We start from the raw sequence: 23,727 nt of genomic DNA, 5'->3' as shown, positions 1-23,727 counted from the left end.
TGTGAGAATAGTCAAGGAAGCACTCAAGAAGCAAGTGCTGCATGAAACAGAGATGAGCTCATTTTCTGCTGAAGTATAGAACAACTCCAGACTCAACTACAGGGTATACACCTGCTGAACTCTTAATAAACCAAAGATGAAGAACAAGTTTGAATTTAGTTCCAGCAAATTTGACTGCTAGTGTCGAATGAAAACATTTCAGTTAGAAATGTTCGTGCAACACAAACAAAAGAGAACATAGTTTCAGAAGAAATGAACGTGTTCATATTCTGAGACCAGCACTGCCCCCTCACCCCAACCAATCACAAGACACAAAAGTGGGTTGGGAAATGTCATAAAAGTTTGTGGTACTGAGAGATACTTATTGGTGAAAAGGTGAAGAGTGTTCTCATAGATCACGGGATCCCTGTGAGGGATGATCTACTTGAGGGTGAGCTTTTGCCAGAGTGTGAACCAGTTCAGACTTCAGTGTCTTAAGTACCAGTTTGAGAAAAAGAAACACGATCTTCTGTAAGTTTTGAACTGAAACCAAACAGGCCAAAACCTGACTCTACACCAAAACCTGTCAGAAGTTCAGGGAGACTTTGTAACCCAGTTATTGGACTTGATATATAGATATCATTTAAAGAAAAAGAGTCAGTTGTTATTTTGCCACGTATGCATATTCTCAAAGATTTGTTTGTATTTAAAGTTGTATAGTTAGTGTAATGTAAATAGTTTAATAATTTTCTTTTTAAAAGGGGAAGCAGTGTAATGTAGTCCTATGTTATGAGCATGCCCAGTGCATGATAATGTCATTAAACATGTGCCCTGGCCATCCTGATGGCTGTTCTGCTTTACAAGTTCCTCCCAATATCTAGCAATCACTGTTACAACAGCCCCAATTTTCAAGGAGAGTAACAGAAGGAAAAGGCCGATCAGTATTCCCTGATTAACTATTGACTCATTCCCTGGATATTGTATATGTGTTTTATTTCTCTAATTTTTCTCATCATGGCTCCTTTTATCTTACATTTTTATCACTGCTGTCAGTTTGCCATCTTTCGTTCTCCACCTATCATTTTACAGCACATTCATTTCCTTTTCCTGCGGATGCGATCTTATTTACACCCCTCTTCCCTTTGCTCTGCTCCTCCTTATAAGCTGTTTGTCTGTAATATCTTCCTGTTTGATGAAGGGTCATGCCTAAAACATCAACATTTCTTTACAGATACTGTCTGACTTGCTGAGCTGAGCGTTTGCAGCATTTACTGTTTATGTTCCTGATGCTCCTTTTCTCATGAGGATACCTTCTCATTCCTGCTATTCCGATTCTTCACTGTACCCATTCCATGGCTCTAATTTCCTTTCTATAAGGTGGTGAAATCTATTCAATGCATAGCCCCCATGTGAATCTTACACACTCCAGTCACTGGCCTGCAATTTCTGATCAGAATTACATTTCCTACATTGTTAATTTATCAAGTGCACTGACAAGTAACAACACAGACTGGAAATCCACACGACCAATTCCACAACTTACCTCTTTCACTTGCCACTGTGCTGATCTCAATACAATCTTGTACTGTTGCACAAAATCTGGGAAGCTAAAGCGAATGGGAAAGCCTGACTTGCGGATGCGGATGGTCTCCCTCATTCCAGAATATCGTAATTGCTTAATACACAACTCCCGATCAAACAGCTGGGTGGATCAGAAGAGACATTAGCACCATGCTGGCATGCTTCACTTTGGAAGAGAAATTCATCTCAAAAAGGAATTATCGTTAATATATACATGACATTTCATGAATTACAGAACAGAGAGTTCTGCATAGTGGCAATAAAGTAGACCAACCAATGCACGAAGAGTTGGAAATAAAGAGGCAACCTCTCCCTAAACACAGTCCCACCAACCACAGTGTCTATAGGCAGAGCCGATCTCACTCAGTATCTAAACCCAGAGTCCCATCTCGCTCAGTGTCTAAACCCAGAGTCCCATCTCGCTCAGTACCTAAACCCAGAGTCCCAACTCGCTCAGTGTCTAAACCCAGAATCCCATCTCGCTCAGTGTCTAAACCCAGAGTCCCATCTCGCTCAGTGTCTAAACCCAGAGTCCCAACTCGCTCAGTGTCTAAACCCAGAGTCCCAACTCGCTCAGTGTCTAAACCCAGAGTCCCAACTCGCTCAGTGTCTAAACCCAGAGTCCCATCTCGCTCAGTGTCTAAACCCAGAGTCCCATCTCGCTCAGTGTCTAAACCCAGAGTCCCATCTCGCTCAGTGTCTAAACCCAGAGTCCCATCTCGCTCAGTGTCTAAACCCAGAGTCCCATCTCGCTCAGTGTCTAAACCCAGAGTCCCATCTCGCTCAGTGTCTAAACCCAGAGTCCCATCTCGCTCAGTGTCTAAACCCAGAGTCCCATCTCGCTCAGTGTCTAAACCCAGAGTCCCATCTCGCTCATTATCTAAACCCAGAGTCACATCTCGCTCAGTATCTAAACCCAGAGTCCCATCTCACTCAGTATCTAAACCCAGAGTCCCATCTCACTCAGTATCTAAACCCAGAGTCCCATCTCACTCAGTATCTAAACCCAGAGTCCCATCTCACTCAGTATCTAAACCCAGAGTCCCATCTCACTCAGTATCTAAACCCAGAGTCCCATCTCACTCAGTATCTAAACCCAGAGTCCCATCTCACTCAGTGTCTAAACCCAGAGTCCCATCTCACTCAGTGTCTAAACCCAGAGTCCCATCTCACTCAGTGTCTAAACCCAGAGTCCCATCTCACTCAGTGTCTAAACCCAGAGTCCCATCTCACTCAGTGTCTAAACCCAGAGTCCCATCTCACTCAGTGTCTAAACCCAGAGTCCCATCTCACTCAGTGTCTAAACCCAGAGTCCCATCTCACTCAGTATCTAAACCCAGAGTCCCATCTCACTCAGTATCTAAACCCAGAGTCCCATCTCACTCAGTATCTAAACCCAGAGTCCCATCTCACTCAGTATCTAAACCCAGAGTCCCATCTCACTCAGTATCTAAACCCAGAGTCCCATCTTACAGTGTCTAAACCCAGAGTCCCATCTCGCTCATTGTCTAAACCCAGAGTCCCATCTCGCTCAGTGTCTAAACCCAGAGTCCCATCTCACAGTGTCTAAACCCAGAGTCCCATCTCACTCAGTATCTAAACCCAGAGTCCCATCTCACTCAGTATCTAAACCCAGAGTCCCATCTCACTCAGTATCTAAACCCAGAGTCCCATCTCACTCATTGTCTAAACCCAGAGTCCCATCTCACTCATTGTCTAAACCCAGAGTCCCATCTCACTCATTGTCTAAACCCAGAGTCCCATCTCACTCAGTGTCTAAACCCAGAGTCCCATCTCACTCAGTGTCTAAACCCAGAGTCCCATCTCACTCAGTGTCTAAACCCAGAGTCCCATCTCACTCAGTGTCTAAACCCAGAGTCCCATCTCACTCAGTGTCTAAATCTGGAAGTCTCTTACCAGGGGCTTTTTGAACTCATTGGGTTTGATGCAGCGGATGAAGAAGGGCTGACATGCTTTCAAGGTTTTCATTAGAATCTCCAGTGACTGTTTGAACTGCCGGCTGATTGTGGGGAGCTGTTTATTACTGTCAGTCACCTGTATGATAAGCCATTAAATAGTTAAAAATCACTAATCTGCTGAGACATGACATGTTCAGAAAACAAGCAGATTTACTCACACATGTGCTGAACTGAACCATAACCCTTTGCAATGGAATTGTTGTTCTGTTGCACAGCCCATTTTACCACAGATAAAAGCATTCTTCTATTATCAGACTCACCAAAAAGATGGAACCCAGCCTCTAACCAACATACATGTCTTTCTACTTTGTAATGAGCACTACAATTCACAGGCATCTCAAATAAGTCACAGAATTGTTACAGTGCAGAAGTAGGCCACTCAGCCCATCGTGTGCCGCTGGATCTCCAAAAGAGCAATTCACTTAGGGCCATTCCCCCATCTTCTTTCCATAATCCTGCACATTCTTTCTTCTCATCTAACTGTCGAATTCCCTTTTGAATGCTTCAATTGAACCAGCCTCCACCACACTCTCAGGCAGCGCATTCCAGACCTTAACCACTCGCTGCATGAAAATGTTTTTCCTCATTTCACTTTTGCTTCTCTTACCAATAACTTTAAATCCATGCCCTCTCGTTCTCGATCCTTTCACAAGTGGGAACAGTTTCCCCCGATCTATTCTGTCCAGACCCCTCATGATTTTGAATACCTCTATCAAATCACCTCTCAGCCTTCTCTTCTCCAAGGAAAACAGTCCCAACTTCTCCAATCGATCTTCATAACTAAAGTTCCTCATCCCTGGAACTATTCATGTGAATCTTTTCTGTACTCTCTCCAATGCCCTCATGTCTTTCCTAAAATGCGGCGCCCAGAATTGGATGCAATACTCCAGCTGAGGCCAAACTAGTGTCTTATACAAGTTCAACATAACTTCCTTGCTCTTGTACTCAATGCCCCTATTAATAAAGCCCAGGATACTGTATGCTTTATTAACCGCACTCTCAACCTGTTCTGTCACCTTCAATGACTTATGCACATTTACACCTAGCTCCCTCTGCTTCTGCATCCCCTTTAGAATTGTACCCTTTATTTTATATTGTCTCTCCATGTTCTTCCTACCAAAATGAATCACTTCACATTTCTCTGCATTGAACTTCATCTGCCACCTGTCTGCCCATTCCACCAACTTGTCTATGTCCTTTTGAAGTTCTACACTATCCTCCTCACAGTTCACAATGCTTGCAAGTTTCGTATCATCAACAAACCATGAAATTGTGCCCTGGACACAGAGGTCTAGGTCATTAATATATATCAGGAAGAGCAAGGTCCCAACACTGGCCCCTGGGGAACTCCACTACAAACCTTCCTCCAGCCTGAAAAACATCCATTAACCATTACTCTTTGTTTCTTGTCACTCAGCCAGTTTCATATCCATGTTGATACAGTCCCTTTTATTCCATGAGCTACAAGTTTGCTCACAAGTCTGTTGTGTGGCACCGTACCAAATGCCTTTTGAAAGTCCATGTACACCAAATCAACAACATTGCTCTCATCAACCCTCTCTGTTACCTCCTCTAAAAACTCCAGCAAGTTAGTTAAACATGATTTTCCCTTAAGAAATCCATGCTGGCTTTCCTTAATTGACCCGCATTTGTCCATGTAACTATTAATTTTGTCCCAAATTATTCCTGTGTTTTCCATCACTCAGTTTCGGGACTTGTATTTTGATCCTGGCATTGTGCTGATCTACACTGTTCCTTAGCCATTAATGCCCTTTGAAAAGGCAACTTAAGGAACAGTATGAAAGACAGAGAGTTGCAGTCTCACCCTGATGGTGTTGTAATGGTAACAACACAGCTTGTCCAGCAGCTCTAACTCATTGGCTAGTTGGTCCAGGCCCTGTAATAAGTAGTAGCTATTACATGATTAGAAACTGCTACCATGGTCCTGTAACCCCAGTGCAGTATTTGAGAGGGGAATTATTGATTCAATGGTCCTGACATGTTACAGAGGTGACACGGTAGGGCAGATGTGACAGCTTTCTGGCAGTCATTGTTCCTGAGATTTGTACATTTAGGGAGAACCAAATCAAATCTCCAAAAATTGTAGGGAGGTTACCTTCAGAGGTCAACTCTTCACCAGACATGGTGCCGATTCCTGTAACCATGACTGAACAGACAGGAGCTTCTGCAACAGCACTCCTGTACTGTCCAGTTAGAGAGATACAGCACTGAAACAGGCCCTTTGGCCCACCAAGTCTGTGCCAACCATCAATTTATACTAATCCTGCCTTAATCCCATATTCCCTACCACATCCTCACCTTCCCTCAATTCTCCTACCACCTACCTACACTAGGGGCAATTTACAATGGCCAATTTACCTAGCAACCAGCAAGTCTTTGGCTGTGGGAGGAAACCGGAGCACCCGGAGAAAACCCACACAGGCACAGGGAGAACTTGCAAACTCCACACAGGCAGTACCCAGAATTGAACCCGGGTCGCTGGAGCTGTGAGGCTGCGGTGCTAACCAGTGCGCCACTGTGCAGTTCCTCAGTCCTCCGACATTGTATGATGTAAGTATTCCCTTTATGTCTCAGGAGGAATTTTTAGCCTCAAGTCCAGGCACAGCTGCCGAAGATACCCAGCTTTACTAACAGGATAGTATAGTACTTAAGTACTTCAGATGTTGCTGGAAACAACATGGACAGTGTGAGATGAATACTGGGAATAGTACAGACTTTATTTTATCGATTCATTCATGGGATGTGGGCATCACTGGCTAGACCAGCATTTATTGCCAATCCCTTGTTGCCCTTGCGAAGGTGGTGGTGAACCACCTTCTTGAACCACTGAATTCCATCTAGTGTAGGTACACCCACGGTGCTATTAGGAAGGGAGTTCCAGGATTTTGACCCAGCGACGCTGAAGGAACGGTGATATATTTCCAAGTCAGGATGTTGTTTTTCTTGGAGGGAAACTTGCAGGTGGTGGTGTTCCAATGTGCCTGCTGCCCTTGTTCTTCCAGGTGGTAGAGTTCGCAGGTCTGGAAGGTGAGTTGTTGCTGTGCATTTTGTATATGGTACACACTGCTACCACTTGCGTTGGTGGTGGAGGGAGTGAATGTTTAAGGTGTTGGATGAGGTGCCAATCAAGTGGGTTGCTTTGTCCTGAACGGTGTTGAGCTTCTTGTAAGTTGTGGGAGCTGCACTCATCCAGGCAAGTGGAGAGTATTGCATCACACTCCTGACTTGTGCCTTGTCGGTAGTGGAAAGACATTGGGAGTGAGGAGGTGAGTCAGTTACCATGGAATACCCGACTTCTGACCTGCTCTTGCAGCCACAGTATTTATGTGGCTGGTCTAGTTAGGTTTCTGGTCAATGGTGATGCCCAGGATGTTGGTGGTGGGGGACTTGACAATGGTAATGCCCTTGAATATCAAGAAGAGATGGTTAGAGTCCCTCCTGTTGGAGATGGTAATTGCCTGGCACTTGTGTGGAGCAAATCTTATTTGCCACTTATCAGCCCAAGTTTGAATGCTCTTGAGGTCTTGTTGCACACAGGCACGGACTGCTTCAGTACCTCAGGAATTACAAATGGCACTGAACACTTTGTAATCGTCAGTGAATATCCTGACTTCTGACATTATGGTGCAGGGAAGGTCATTGATGAAGCAGCTGAAGATGGTTGGGCCTAGGACAATACCCTGAGGAACTCCTGCAGTGATGTCCTGGGGCTGAGATGATTGACCTCCAACAACCACAACCATCTTCCTTTGTGCTAGATATGACTCCAACCAATGGAGATTTTCCCCCTTGATTCCCATTGACTTTAACTTTAAACGAGCTCCTTGAAGCCATACTCAGTCAAATCCTGCCCTGATGTCAAGGGCAGTCACTCGCACCTCACCTCTGGAATTTAGATCTTTTGTCCATGTTTGGACAAAGGCTGTAATGAGGTCTGGAGCCAAGTGGCCCTGATGGTTATTGATGATTAAATGCACACACCTGGGCAATTTTCCACATTGCCAGGTTGTAGCTGAACTGGAACAGCTTGGCTAGAGGCACATCTAGTTCTGGAGCACAAGTCTTCAGCAGTGAAGCTGGGATGTTGTCAGGACCCATAGCCTTTGCTGTATCACGTGCACTCAGCAATTTCCTGATATCATGCGGCAGTGATTCAAATTGGCTGAAGACTGATTTCTGTGATGGTGGGGATCTCAGGAGGAGGCCAAGGTGGATCATCCACTTGGCACTTCTAGCTGAAGATGGTTGCGAACTTTCAGCCTTGTCTTTTGCACTCGTGTGCTGACCTCCACCATCATTGAGGATGGGGACGTTCGTGGAGCCTCCTTGTCCTCACAATAGTTGTTTCATTGTCGACCACCATTCATGACTGGAAGTGGCAGGCCTGCAATGCTTTCATCTGCAGAGGTAGTATACTGGGAGTACAACAGACTGCCCTCACCCTAACCAGATGGCAAGAGTTAGGGGAGCTGCCCTGACGCCATTCTTAAACTGGCCCACTGTATTTTGGGATTGAACAGGGATTAGTTGAGGTGAATATATTTAAACCACAGTTCAATCACCTTGATGGAACCTTCAGGAAGAATTTTTCTGTGCTTTTGTGTCATTGCTGGTGCTGATCCAAAGCTGGTTTGGAAGACTTTTGTGAGGAACTTGTTCTTGGAAGAGTGCACGACCTGGATGATGCTGGAACTCAGGTGATCTCTGTTCTTCTCCAGGAAACCTGTCAATTAGAAAAACACATGGATTTTCTCAGTATTTGGGACACACTTACCCAACAGACACCGATACCGGGACTGACTGATCCCATGATGAGAGAGGCTGCATGTGAGCACATTCAAGCACAGATAGAGCATGGACATTGCTTACATCTCATTCAGATTCAACATTACTAAAGGGACAGATAAGCCTCAACTTTTTATATAACTGACTTAGATGAAGGGGCCGAAGGTATGGTTGCTAAATTTGCTGGTGACAAAAAGATAGGTAGGAAAGTAAGTTGTGAAGATGATATAAGGGGGTTACAAAGGGATATAGATAGGTTAAGCGAGTGGGCAAAGATCTGGCAATTGGAGTATAATGTGGGAAAATTCACATTTTCCCATTTTGGCAGGAAGAATAAAAAAGCAGCATATTATCTAAATGGTGAGAGATTGCAGAGCTCTGAGATGCAGAGCGATCTGGGTGTCCTAGTACATGAATCACAAAAGGTTAGTATGCAGTTACAGCAAGTAATTAGGAAAGCTAATAGAATGTTATCACTGAGCCATGGCTGAGTGCAATCGTTTATTGCGAGGGGAATTGAATACAAAAGTAGGCAGGTTATGCTTCAGCTATACAGGGCACTGGTGAGACCACATCTGGCATACTGTGTACAGTACTGGTCTCCTTATTTTAGGAAGGATGTAAATACATTGGAAGCAATTCAGAGAAGGTTTACTCGACTAATACTTGGAATGGGTGGGTTGCCTTATGAGGAAAGGTTAGACAGGCTCGGCTTGTATCAGCTGGTGCCTAGAAGAGTAAGAGGTGACTTGATTGAAACATGCAAGATCCTGAGGGGACTTGACAGGGTGAGTGTGGAAAGGATGTTTCCCCTTGTGGGAGAATCTAGAACTGGGGTCACTGTTTAAAAATAAGGCGTCACCCATTTAAGACAGAATTGCAGAGAATGTTTTTCTTTCAGAGGGTCGTGGGTCTTTGGAACTCTCTTCCTCAAAAGGCGGTGGAAGCAAAGTCTTTGAATATTTTTAAGGCAGAGGTAGATAGTTTCTTGATAAGCAAGGGGGTGAAAGATTATCGGGGCTGGTCGGGTATATGGAGTTGAGGTTACAGTCAGATCAGCCATGATCTTCTTGAATGGCGGAGCAGGCTCGATGGGCCGAGTGGCCTACTCTTGCTCCTAATTCGTATGTTCGTACGTTCGTATGAGAAGGTGATGGTGGGCCACGTCCTTTAGTGACTGTTAAATCACCTCGGAGGGCACTGAATTAACCACCCAGTGTAGGACGTGGAATTGCATGTGGGTCAGGCCGGGTAAGGCCAGCAAGCTCCCTTTCCTAAGGACATCAATGAACCAGTTGGATTTGTACAACAATTCATACCTTTTAATGGCACCACCCCGCAAATGACCAGATTTATTGAATTCAGTTTACAACTTGTCATGGTGGGATTTGAACTCATGACCCCTGGGTTGTTTAGCTGCTATTCTTCTGTCTCAAGGTCAAATTTTTTTTTAAATTCTCAGGATGTGGGCATTGCTGGCAAGCCTGGCAACATTTATTGCCCATCCCATAGCTGCCCTGAGAAGAAAGCTGAATGGCTTTCTGGGCCACTTCAGGGGGAAGTTAAGAGTGAACCATGATGGTGTGGGACTGGAGTTATACACAGACCAGAGCGGGTCAGGATGACAGGTTTCCTTCCATGAACGACATTAGTGAACCAGCTGGGGATTTTTTTCCCAATCCTTTGGCATTTGGAATTGAAGAAGTGTTGCACCACCCATAGCTCTCCCAACTCTATATTAACATAGCACCATGCAGTGAGAATGCAATTGGCTGGTACCTTTAGACTCGTAGTAAACCACTCCTGCAAAATGAACGATTCTAAACTGGGTACAATGAGAGCTCATAGGAGGCATGTAGATCAGACTCTGGCCATGATGATTATTCAGCTTGATTAACAATGTGGCATCAGTACCCTGTGAATAAAAAAGGACTTGTATTTATATAGTGATTTCCACAACCTCAAGATACTCAAATGATCATGTCAATGGAGTACCTTTTTGAAGTGCAGTCACTGTTGTAATGTAGGAACTGCAGCAGCACAGCAAGATCCATCAAACAACAAGGTGATAATGACTAGGTCATCAGTTTTTAATGATGTTAATTGAGGGATAGATTATTGATCAGGACACCAGGGAGAGCTCCCTGATCTTATAGAATCAAAGAATCGTATAATAGTACCGCACAGAAGGAGGCCATTTGTCCCATCGAGTCTGTGTTAGCCCCACTCCCTGATCGTTCCCCATATCCCTGGAATTTTTTCTCCTTCAAGTATTTATCCAATTGGCTTTTGAAGGCGACCATTGAATCTGTATCCACCACCCTATCAGACAGCGCATTCCAAATCGTAAACACTCAGTTGTTGCATTAAAAATGGTTTTCCTCATGTTGCCTCTGGTTCTTTTGTCAATCACCTTAAATCTGTGCCTTTTTGATATAGACCCTTCAGCCATTAGAAGCAGTTGCTTTTTATTTACTCCATTTAAACATCTCTGTCAAATCTCCTCTTAGCCTTCCAAGTCACTAACGTACATTCTTTTCCAAATAGTGCCATGGGATTTTTAGGTCTACCAAAGAAGACAGACAGATTACCATCTCATCTGAAAGACAGTCCGACAGTCAGTGCTCCCTCAGTACTGCACTGGAGTGTCAAGCCTAGATTTTGTGCTCAAGTCTCTTGAGTGGGACTTGACCCCACAACCTTCTTACTCAGAGGCTAGAGTGCGATCAACTGAGCCAAGGCCAACACATGTAAGAAAAGCACATTCACACACTTAGTGTTACTGATAAAACACAAGCCGGACACTGAGTGAATGAAAACCCTTTCTGTTGATATCGTTCAGTGGATGGACATAATGAAGCTTTAATTCCTGCCCAGAACCTGGAGAAATCCACTCACTGTGTAAACGTTAACTGCATAGTCCCTCTGTTTCGCTGGGCAAATGGGAAACAGAATGGACAACAAAGAACAAAGAACAGTACAGCACAGGAACAGGCCAATCGGCCCTCCAAGCCTGCGCCGATCTTGATGCCTGTCTAAACTAAAACCTTCTGCACTTCCGGGGTCCGTATCCCTCTATTCTCATCCTATTCATATATTTGTCAAGATGTCTCTTAAACGTCGCTATCGTATCTGCTTCCACCACCTCCCCCGGCAGCAAGTTCCAGGCACTCACCACCCTCTGTGTAAAGAACTTGCCTCGCACATCCCCTCTAAACTTTGCCCCTTGCACCATAAACCTATGTCCCCTAGTAACTGACTCTTCCACCCTGGGAAAAAGCTTCTGACTATCCACTCTGTCCATGCCGCTCATAACTTTGTAAACGATGCCCACATGAGCAGGGCATCCATCACTTGCCCAATGCAGTGCTCTATTGCAGCCTAAGTGTGTCTTATTGCTCCTCTCAAATAGGCAGGATAGATCCAGTGACAAAGAAAATTCAAAGGCGTTTGAATGTTTTGCAGCCATCAAATGGGCTACCTTCTCAGGTAGACCTAAAAATCCCATGCGCTATTTGGATGAGCACGTATGTTAATAACTTGGGGTGTACAGGATGCAATTTTGAAATTTGCAGATGAACATGAAACTTAGAAGTGTAGTAAACAGGGAAAAACATTGTAATAGACAGGCCGGGGGAATGAGTGGACATATGTCAGAAGAAATTCATTGCAGGAAAATGTGAGGTGATACAATTTGATTGGAAGAATGAGGAGAGACAATACAAACTAAATGGTACAATTTTAAAGGGGGTGCAAGAACAGAGAGACACAAATCTTTGAAGGTGGCAGGACAGGTTAACAAAGCAGTTAATAAAACATATGGGGCTGAATTTTACCAACCCCCACCCCCTCCCCCCCCCATACATCGGGGGTCGTGGCGAGGCGGGGGTGCTGGAAGAAAGGGGGCTGTGATTCAGTGAGATCAGTGCTGGATGAGATCAGTGGCCTCTCAGTGTTGTGGCACCGCTCCATCTTCAGAGCAACCTCTACACCTAATTATTTACACCCGCCCTCACAGCACAGTAAGGGAGTTTGCAAAAGTTGATTATTGGAAAGAAAGGTGATTGACTTTCACTCAAAAACTTCCAGAGCAGCTTTGAAGAAGAAATGTTATTGTTTAATAGGACTTCAAATCTCTCATCTCTTCCTCTCCAGACTTTGACTTGTTTGGTCTGTTACCCTTCTTCTGCCCTCCACTAGTGATCAATGATAGCACATGCAAGGATGGGGGAAATATTTAACTTCACAGTCTGCGTGGTAACTTGGAAGAAAATCCCCTCCCAGTCTTTACCGGTGATCTGCTGGAAAGGATTGTCTGCCTGCAAAAAAACATTCAGTTGTTATCCCATTGATTTGAACAGGATGAAAATCCGGGCTGATTTTAGAGTGGACGGGTTCCACGGTAGGTGGGTTCTAGAGCAGGCGGGTTCTACAGTAGGCTGGTTCTAGAATGGGCAGGTTCTACGGTAGGCGGGTTCCAGGGCGGACGGGTTCTATGGTAGGTGGGTTCCAGGGTAGATGGGTTCTATGGTAGGCTGGTTCTAGAGTGGACGGGTTCTGCGCAGTCGTGTTCTAGAGCAGACAGATTCTATTCCGGCTGAGTTCTAGGGCAGATGGGTTTCATGGTGTTGGGTTCTATGTTGGGCGGGTTCTAAGGTGGACAGTTTCTAGAGTGGAAGGTTTCTACGTAGAGGGGGTTCTATGTTCTATGGAGGGCAGTGTTATGTCAAGTGCTTTGTTGAATGATAATTTTCTTTAATCCATTGACTGGAGATCTGAATTTGTATTTTTTTTTTAAAAAGACAAGCTGCCAGCAAAGTCATCCTTTCAGCTTAAGAGGATCACCTAATTTGCAACACTATATCCTATACTGTAATGCTTGTGAGGAGAGAGATGAAATGTCTGCTCAGTCCTCAGCAAGAACCAAGACCCAGGAAGTTTAAAGGAACTACTACAGAGAAATACTGCTAACTGCAATGTTTGAATCACTGAGTGACTGTCATGTGACAAACCCCTCCCCATCTGTGGTTTTTAAGCTGGTGTTTGCTCTGCAGCAGAAGAGAAGCAACTGAACTCTGACATGAGCAGTCCCTAAGTGGGGTCCCTCTCTCTCTCTCTCTCCATTTCAGCTTAAAAGTGTTCAAATCCTGCCTGTTGACTGACCACCTTTGCAGACATGTTCTATGGGGGGGGCAGGTTCTACAGCAAACTGGTTCTATGGGGGGGCAGGTTCTACAGCAGACAGGGTCTACAGCAGACTGGTAGTATAGTGGGCAAGTTCTACAGCAGACTGGTAGTATAGTGGGCAGGTTCTACAGCAGACTGGTAGTATAGTGGGCAGGTTCTACAGCAGACTGTTTCTATGGCAGGCAGGTCCTACAGCAGATGTGTTCTATGGCGGGTGGATTCTAGACCAGGCAGGTTCCACAGTGGTTGGGCGATCCACTCAGCTAGATTACCACCCAGGCAGTGAAGGTTAAAATTACCCTCAATATGTTCTACAGTTCAGTTAGGATGGTCTACCTTTAATGTGCAAATAGTGTTTAAGTTAGTAGGCACAAGGAATGGGAGGGCAACTTACCTTTGGGAACTTGCTTTCTTCATCAATAAGGGAGATGACATTCATCGGTTTGACGGCAAGAATATCCAGTGTCTTCTGGTTATCAGTGAAGTCAATGGGTTGCCAGCCAATGTTCTCCTGAATGTATTCCTCCTGTTCCTGCTTGAAAATATACCTTACAAAGAACTGCTGCAAGTGCTCATTGGCCAAGTTAATGCACAACTGCTCAAAGCTGAAAAGAAGGGAGATTATCTGTGAGATAGCTACCATGACCATCACCATCGTTATTACCACCATCAGCAACATCCATGCCAGTGACCAAATGCGGTGCCACTTTCGGAACAGTCACACCAATGGAGACCACACAAAAAAAAGTTTTAAACCGTTGTAAAGAATATGTAGGGTATCTCTTTCTAGCTAGTACTGTCACAAAAACTCTCCTTTCATCTCTGTAACCCCATTAAGTTCATCCTAGCAAAAAAGTAATGGGCATCTTCTCTTTCTGTAGGCAACGGATGAAGCAGTGGATTTGATGTGCACTTTGACCCCCTGGGTCCTGGATTTAAATGAAATTGTCCCACCCTAGCCAACATCTCAGAGGTGTGATTGTATTCCCTGACAGAACTCGCCATTCTCCAGAATGCAGTTAAAAAAGAGATTTGTGAATTGGACAGATTCCTTGGCTAAGTTGCTAACACTGTCACCTCTAAATCAGGGCATTGTGGGTTCAAGTCCTGCTCCAGAGAATTGAGCACATAATCCAGGTTGACATCCCAGTGCAGTACGGAGGGAGCACTGCATTGTCAGAGATGCCATGCTAAACTTAAGACTCTGTCGGCCCTCTCAGGTGGATGAAAAAAATCCCATGGCACTTTCTGATGGAAAGCAGGGAAATTTCCCCCAGTGTCCTGCCTAAGTGATTATCGCTCAATCCACATCAGCAAAAACAGATTATCTGGCTGTTGTCACATTGCTCTTTGTGGGATCTTGCTGTGTGTAAATTGGCTGCCACATTTCCTACATTATAACAGAGACTATATTTCAAATGTACTCCATTGGCTGCAAAGCACTTTGGGACATCCTAAGGACATGAAATAGACCATATAAATACAAGTACTTTATTTTCCAAATACAGAGCAGTTCTCTCAACATCTCTAAAACCCTTCTGTTCAAACCATTTCCTCTTCTTGCTCCTTTGTACTGCTTTATTCTTGAGCTACAGATGCAGAGTTTCTGTTTATAGTAAACTATGTGAGGTAGAAATTGGGCTTCCCTGCAACCCTTCTATAGACATAGGACAGGTGCAGCAACAACAAATTTCAGGGATCAGCATCTTGCACTTAAGGATGCCTGAAAGTTGTCCCTGGTGGTCGCTTAAACAGGCATTAGGCCCTTAAATATGTAACTGAGTGAAACATAAAACTAAACAAGTACCTGCTTAGTTTCAAATATCTAAAAGGGACTGGGTACCTGTTTGAATTGAAGTTCTCAAAGCCAAAGATATCCAGCAACCCAATCGAACTCCAGCCTTTTCCTGAATTGTTAGTAGGATGTGTGTCGATCACAGTGTTAATTTTATTCACAATCCACACAAAGAGATGGTTGTATATCCCCTGATTAAAACAATCAGAGATGTGTTATATTGAACACTGACCGCATTTGGAGGTTGCAAGACGCAGATTACATATTAAAAACACTGGCTGGTTGGCATCCCATCGGGACCCTGTGATAAATGGCAGATGACCCCTGACCCTAGCAACTGGGCTGTGGTCATGACAGGGTCAGAGTGGCAGAAAGAAGTTGGGGTGGGATTAGGAAACTCTAGCCCTATAAATCTATGTTAAGAAAGACAACTGATTGCAGCAAGGGGAGTGGTAGGGACACTACAGCACCATCTTCTTCCGGGTTGGGAGTGAAATACTCCCAGGACCAGATGGTTTCCATCCCAGGGTTTTAGAGGAAGTAGGTGAAAACACTGCAGATGCTCTAACTATAATCTTCCAAAGTTCTCTCAATTCGGGAACTGTTTCTTTAGATTGGAAAATTACACGTCATACCGCTATTTAAGAAAGGTGAGAGAGCAAATCCAGGGTATTATAGACCAGTTAGCCTAACATCTATTGTCGGGAAATTACTAGAGTCTATAATTAAGGATAGAGTGATTGAAAATCTTGAAAATTTTCAGCTGATCAGAGAGAGCCAGCATGGATTGGAAAAACCCGATTGAATTTTTGGCAGACGTGACTAAAGTAGTGGACAGGGGAATCTCTATAAATATTATTTCTATGAATTTCCAGAAGGCATTTGACAAAGTCCCTTATGAGAGACTGTTATCGAAGTTGAAAAGCTCATGGAATTGAAGACACATTATTGACCTGGTTAGGAAATTGGCTGAGTGGGATGAGACAGAGAGTAGGGATAATGGGCGGGTATCTAATTAGCAGGATGTGACTGGTGGTGTCCCACAGGATTTGTGTTGGGGCCTCAACTATTCACCATATTCATTACCAACTTGGATGATGGGATTAAGAGCCACATAACCAAGTTTGCCAATGACACAAAGATAGGTGGCAATGTTAGCAGTGTAAATGGAAGCAGTGTAGATGAACATCAGATGGCAGGACTATATCACAAATATTGAAGTCTTCAACAGGGCCAATCTGCCCAGCATTGAACATCAATTGCTCTGGGCAGGACTGATGTCACACATGGAGGATTCCAGGATGCCAAAAGCAGTGCTTTATGGTGAACTATACTCGGGTAAGCAAGATCGAGGTGCACTTCACAAACGCTTCAAAGACCAGTGAAAAGACAGCTCTCTCTGGCTGACATTGACCAACAGGTGTGGGAGCAGGAGGCTGCCAACAGAGACAGCTGGCACAAAACAACCAGGAAAGCAACCTACAAGTTCGAAACAAACAGACGTGAGGCAGAGACAATGGAAGGAGTCTGCTTATACCAGAGCCCCTCCAAACCAGGAGTTCTTGTGCCCCAACTGCTCAAGAGCCTGCAGATCAAGAATTGGCCTCTTTAGACACCAACGATCATGCCAACTACCACAGAGACAAGAGCTCCCACGATCTTTGCAAAGAATCTGCCATCATCATCATCATCAGATGAAAGCATAAAATTACAAAGAGATAATAGATTAAGTGAATGGGCAAAACTGTGGCAAATGGATTTCAATGTCGGCAAATATGAGGTCATCCACCTTGGACCTAAAAAGGATAGAACAAGGTATTTTTAAATGGTGAAAAGGTAGAAACAGTGGAGATCCAAAGAGAATTGGGGTTTATATGCATCGATCATTAAAATGTCATGGGGTACAGAAAATAATCAAAAAGGCTATTGGAACACTGGATTAGAATACAAGGGGGGTAGAATCATGCTTCAGCTATACAAAACCTTGGTTAGACCACACCTGTGAGCTGTTCTGGGCATCATACCTTAGGAAGGATATATTAACCTGGAGGGAGTGCAGTGTAGATTTGCCAGAATGATACCTGGGCTCCAGGGGTTAAATTACGAGAAGTGATTACATAAATGTGGTTTTATCCCCTGGAATCTAGAAGGTTAAGGGGTAATTTGATTGATGTTTTCAAGATATTAAGGGGAAAAGATAAGGTAGACAGGGAGAAATTATTTCCGTTATTTGAGAAGTCTAGGACTGGGGGGGCATGGTCTAAAAATTAGAGCCAGACCTTTCAGGAGTGAAATTGGGAAACACTTTTACACAAAAAGGGTGGTAGAAGTTTGGAACTCCCTTCTGCAAATGGCAGTTGATGCTGGATCAATTGCTGATTTTAAATCTGAGATTCACAGATTTCTGTTAACAAAAGTTATTTAGGGATATATACAGCAAAGACGGGTTAGGTCGCAGATCAGCCATGATCTCATTGAATGCTGGAGCAGGCTTAAGGGGTTAAATAGCATACCCCTGTTCCTGCACTAGGGCAGAGTCAACTCCTGATCACTGTCCTACGACTTCTGGAAGGGTACACGTGGCCACATGTGGGTAGGACACGGCTGTGATAGTCCGCAAGGTGAAAAAGTCAGCCTGCCCTCAGGAGGAAGGGCACATGGTTGACCAGAGGATAGCCAGTAGATGTGGAGTGGTACTTTAGTAAGGAGTCAATGTCTTCAGGACAGAAATGAAAGGGAGATGGAAGTAAAACAAAGGGGATAAAGAGAAACGTAGCTGTTAGATTCCTGTGGTTATGGTGATTGTTCCAAACAAATACATTAACAATGACATTGACAGGTAAAATTTATCCCTTTATTGTCTTACCTTCACCAATGCATCCCGAACATCAGATGCCTGTGCTTTGCTCACTGGGGTTGTTACATTCTCCCCTCTGATTAAGATGGATCTGTGGGTCATTCCATTCTCCAGCTCCAGTGAGTTCACCTGTAGCAAAGAGACATCAAGTTATTCCCACACCTCAAAAGAGGCAGGCAGCCAGTCCATGCACACTCAAAATGTATACTCAGACCTCATTGTTCACCCACACCAGAAGTACAAGTCTGAATTTTCCACATAGCAGAAAGCTGAGTGCTCGACCTATTCCACAGATGATCTCACGGGATTGGTTGAGGTCAGTCTCATTAAGTATTCAGAGGGCTGTCCCAGCCCAGAATGGGTCTGTCGGCGGAAGAGGGGGAGGGGGAGGGGAGGTACAGGGATGTGTTATAATGCGTAAAGGTTGCTGTTGCTTCTTAACTGGTTGCTTGACTGGGTGAAAAATTCAAAATGGCAGCCAACTGCACAGCATATCCAATTTCCTTCAGCAAAAAGTGCAGGGAGGAATGGTTGGCCTGGTCGGGCCTCAGGGCAACCTCCCCCCCAGGAAACCTTGCACTCTGCTGGGCAGAAGGTGGTGAGCACAGAGCATGCTCTGTGAAAGAGCCATAGGTTGTGGGTACAGATGCAGAAAAAGGCTAATAGTCTGCGAATATCAGTCAAAGTAAAGGTAGCCAGTACTTCGCTACGACTGTTCGATGAGCAGTTTATGCATAGCACAGCGAGTATGCTGTCATACTGATAAACTACACCCAAGGCTATTGCTTAACCCCATCTTGCCCAGATTTAGATGGCTACCCATACTGCAGCTTGGCACATGATAATAATGCCAATGAAAACTAGAACTGTTGTTGCATTACCATTTGAAAAGGTGAATCTACAGACCAATCTCACAAAACAACTGTCCTTAAACATTTGCATCTCTTCAACATCACACTACTTCTCTGGCTACAGTTTGAGCAATGTGCTCTCCTGGACTGGCTTTGGTCACCGGAGGGGGTCGGAAAGGAATTTTCCAGAATAGATTTTTTTCCCGTTATTAGCCCTGGATTTATTTCTCTGCTTTATTTGCCTCTGCCAGGAGATTACATGATTGTGAGGGTGGCTGGCGTTGGGGAGCGGGGAGGATTTGGGAAGAAGTGTTTAACCATATTGGTCTGGTCATCGTGGCATGCGGCTGGCTTGATGGACCAACTGGTCCTTTCTTGCTCACCAGCTTCTACATTCATAGGTCAAGGTGGTGTTTAACAGGTCAGAGCACACCCAACCTCAAATTTCAGTCCATTGATTCCAGTTGAACAGACGTGCCAGTGAGTATAGAAATAGGAGAATACACCAGATGAAAGTGTGGCTAGAAAGATAGGGCAGGAGGGAGTGCTTCAGATTTTAGGGGCATTGGGACCGGTTCTGGGGAAGGTGGGACCTGTACAAGCTGGACGGTCGACACCAGAACAGGGCTGGGACAAATATTCTTGCAGGAAGGTTTACTAGTGCTGTTGGGGATGGTTTATACTAGATTGGCAGGGGGATGGGAACCTGAGGGCAGTTTCAGATAAGACAAATTCAGAGCAGGGAATGGGACGCAGAAAATTAGCAAGTGACTCTGAAAGACAGAAGAAGCAAAGGTTAAAACGTGTACAGCACAGTAATTTGGCAATGTTAAAAGGTATTTATTTAACTGCAAGGAGTGTAGCAAATAAAGCCAATGAGCTAAGGGCACAGATAGACACATGGCAACATGATATCATTGGTATAACAGAAACTTGCTTAAAGAGGGGCAAAAATGGCAGCTCAATATCCCTGGATATAGAGTTTTCAGACAGGATAGAGAGGGGGATAAAAAGGAGGGGGTGTAGCATTATTGGTTAAACAATTAATTACAGCTGTGAGGAGGGATAATATGCTAAATAAGTCATCAATTGAGGCCATATGGGTTTAGCTCAGAAATAGAAAAAAGGGGCAGCCACACTACTAGGAGTGTACTATAGACCCCCAAATAGTGAGAGGGAGATAGAAGAACAAATATGTAGGCAAAGTTTCTCAGTGCAAAAACAATAGGGCAATAATAATTGGGGATTTCAACTACCCCGATATCAACTGGGATACAAATGGTGTGATGGGCACAGAGGGCACAAAATTCTTGAACTGCATTCAAGAGAACTTTTTTAGCCAGCACAATTCTAGATTTAGTCTGAGGAAATGAAACTGGGCAAGTGGATGAAGTAGCAGTGAGTGACCATTTTGGAGATAGTGACCATAATACAGTTAGAATTAGCATCATTATGGAAAAGGACAAGGTTAGCATAGGAGTAAAAGTTCTAAATTGGTGGAAGGCAAATTTTACGAAACTGAGAGGTGATCTGGTGAAAGTAGAGTGGATACAGATAGAACATAGAACATAGAACATACAGCACAGAACAGGCCCTTCGGCCCACAATGTTGTGCCGATCCTTTGTCCTCTGTCAAGGACAATTTAATCTATACCCCATCATTCTCCTTTATCCATATACCTATCCAAAAGCCTTTTGAAAGTCCCTAAAGTTTCTGACTCAACAACTTCCCCGGGCAAGGCATTCCATGCCTCGACCACTCTCTGGGTAAAGAACCTTCCCCTGACATCCCCCTTATATCTCCCACCCTTCACCTTAAATTTATGACCCCTTGTAACGCTTTGCTCCACCCGGGGAAAAAGTTTCTGACTGTCTACCCTATCTATTCCCCTGATCATCTTATAAACCTCTATCATGTCACCCCTCATCCTTCTCCTTTCTAATGAGAAGAGGCCTAGAATGTTCAGCCTTTCCTCGTAAGACTTATTCTCCATTCCAGGCAACATCCTGGTAAATCTCCTCTGCACCCTCTCCAAGGCTTCCACATCCTTCCTAAAATGAGGCGACCAGAACTGCACACAGTACTCCAAATGAGGCCTTACCAAGGTCCTGTACAGCTGCATCATCACCTCACGGCTCTTAAATTCAATCCCTCTGCTAATGAACGCTAACACCCCATATGCCTTCTTCACAGCCCTATCCACTTGAGTTGCAACTTTCAATGATCTATGCACATAGACCCCAAGGTCTCTCTGCTCCTCCACATGCCCAAGAACCCTACCGTTAACCCAGTATTTTGCATTCATGTTTGTCCTTCCAAAATGGACGACCTCACACTTTTCAGGGTTAAACTCCATCTGCCACTTTTCAGCCCAGCACTGCAACCTATCCAAGTCCCTTTGCAGACGACAATAGCCCTCCTCGGTATCCACAACTCCACCAACCTTTGTATCATCTGCAAATTTACTGACCCACCCTTCGACTTCCTCATCCAAGTCGTTAATAAAAATCACAAACAGGAGAGGACCCAGAACTGATCCCTGCGGCACGCCACTGGTAACTGGGCTCCAGGCTGAGTATTTACCATCTAAGACCACTCTCTGCCTTCTATCAGTTAGCCAATTCTTAATCCAACTGGCCACATTCCCCACTATCCCATGCCTCCTGACTTTCTCCATAAGTCTACCATGGGGGACCTTATCAAATGCCTTACTAAAATCCATGTACACCACATCCACTGGTTTACCCTCATCCACTTGCTTGGTCACCTGCTCAAAGAATTCAATCAGGCTTGTGAGGCAAGACCTACCCCTCACAAAACCGTGCTGACTGTCCCGAATCAAGCAGTGTCTTTCCAGATGCTCAGAAATCCTATCCCTCAGCACCTTTTCCATCAACTTGCCTACCACCGAAGTAAGACTAACTGGCCTGTAATTCCCAGGGTTGTTCCTATTCCCTTTCTTGAACAGGGGCACAACATTTGCCACCCTCCAATCACCTGGTACCACCCCCGTCAGCAGAGAAGATGAAAAGATCATTGCCAGCGGCTCTGCAATTTCATCCCTTGCTTCCCATAACATCCTTGGATATACCCCGTCAGGCCCGGGAGACTTGTCTATCTTCAAGTTATTCAAAAACCCCAACACATCTTCCCTCCTAACGAGCACTTCCTCGAGCTTACCAGTCTGTTTCACACCGTCCTCTTCAGTAATACACCCCTTCTCATTCGTAAATACCGAAGAGAAGTACTCATTCAAAACCTCACTTATCTCTTCCGGCTCAACACACAGTCTCCCGCTATTGTCCTTGACCGGACCTACGGTCCCCCTGGTCATCCTCATATTTCTGACATACGCGTAAAAGGCCTTGGGGTTTTCTTTTATCCTACCCGCCAAGCATTTTTCATGCCCTCTCTTAGCTCTCCTAATCCCTTTCTTCAGATCCTTCCTGGCCATCTTGTATCCCTCCAGAGCTATGCCTGTGCCCTTTTTCCTCAACTTTATATACGCATCCTTCTTCTTCCTAACAAGACTCTCAACCTCTCTTGTCAACCACGGTTCCCTCACATGACCATCCCTTCCCTGTCTGACAGGGACATGCTTATCAATGGCCCCTACTATCTGCTCCTTGAAAAAGTTCCACATTTCGACCGTGCCCTTCCCTGCCAGCATATGCTCCCAACTTATGCTCCTCAGTTCCTGCCTGACAGCATCATATCTACCCTTCCCCCAATTGTAAACCTTGCCCTGTTGCACATACCTATCCCTCTCCATTACCACAGTGAATGCTACAGAATTGTGATCACTATCTCCAAAGTGCTCGCCCACCAACAGCTCTATCACTTGCCCTGGTTCATTACCTAGTACCAAATCCAATATTGCCTCCCCTCTGGTCGGGCAGTCTACATACTGAGTCAGAAAAGCTTCCTGGACATACTGCACAAACACTACCCCATCCAAACTATTCGATCTAAAGAGTTGCCAATCAATATTTGGGAAGTTGAAATCCCCCATAATTACTACCCTGTGACTTCTGCTCCTTTCCAAAATCTGTTTCCCAATCTGCTCTTCCACCTCCCTGCTGCTATTGGGGGGCCTATAGAAAACTCCCATCAAGGTGACTGCTCCTTTCCTGTTCCTGACCTCAACCCACAGTGCCTCAGTCGGCAGATCCTCCTCGAAAATTCTTTCAGCAGTTGTTACACTATTTCTAACTAACAATGCCACCCCCCCACCTCTTTTACCACCATTCCTAATCTTATGAAAACATCTATAACCAGGTACCTCCAAAAACCATTCCTCCCCCTCACCTATCCACGTTTCAGTGATGGCCACAACATCGTAGTCCCAAGTGCCCATCCACGCCTTCAATTCACTCACCTTATTCCTGATGCTTCTTGCGTTGAAGTATACGCACTTTAACCCTTCTCCGTGCCCATCTGTCCTCTGTGACAGTGCTACCTTCCCCAATACCTCACTACACTCTTTGTCTTTCTGAGTGGACCCACTGGTCCCTGGATTACAAGTCCGGTTCCCATCCCCCTCCCAAAGTAGTTTAAACCCTCCCGAACAGTACTAGCAAACCTCCCTCCCAGGATATTGGTGCCCCTCTGGTTCAGATGCAGCCCGTCCTGTTTGAACAGGTCCCATCTTCCCCAGAATGCAGTCCAATTATCCAAGAACTGGAAGCCCT

General features: G+C 44.8%; 1 protein-coding gene across 2 annotated transcripts in view; it reads right to left on the bottom strand.

Moving 5' to 3' along the window:
* Window positions 1-23,727, bottom strand: part of LOC137375134 (unconventional myosin-VIIa-like) — a 348,920-nt gene that overhangs the window by 289,610 nt on the left and 35,583 nt on the right. For both annotated transcript variants that reach the window (XM_068041805.1, XM_068041806.1), the window contains exons 10-16: window positions 18,194-18,313; window positions 15,376-15,518; window positions 13,927-14,137; window positions 10,125-10,260; window positions 8,123-8,283; window positions 3,478-3,615; window positions 1,523-1,681 (exon numbers count right to left, since the gene is read on the bottom strand). In XM_068041805.1, coding sequence (XP_067897906.1) covers window positions 1,523-1,681; window positions 3,478-3,615; window positions 8,123-8,283; window positions 10,125-10,260; window positions 13,927-14,137; window positions 15,376-15,518; window positions 18,194-18,313 — 1,068 coding nt within the window. The remainder of the gene's footprint in view (window positions 1-1,522; window positions 1,682-3,477; window positions 3,616-8,122; window positions 8,284-10,124; window positions 10,261-13,926; window positions 14,138-15,375; window positions 15,519-18,193; window positions 18,314-23,727) is intronic.

The sequence above is a fragment of the Heterodontus francisci genome, chromosome 11 (genome assembly GCF_036365525.1).
Source record: "Heterodontus francisci isolate sHetFra1 chromosome 11, sHetFra1.hap1, whole genome shotgun sequence".
Lineage (NCBI taxonomy): Eukaryota > Metazoa > Chordata > Chondrichthyes > Heterodontiformes > Heterodontidae > Heterodontus > Heterodontus francisci.
The sequence above is the reverse complement of the archived record's forward strand: the minus strand, read 5'-3'. Positions and strand labels throughout refer to the sequence as shown.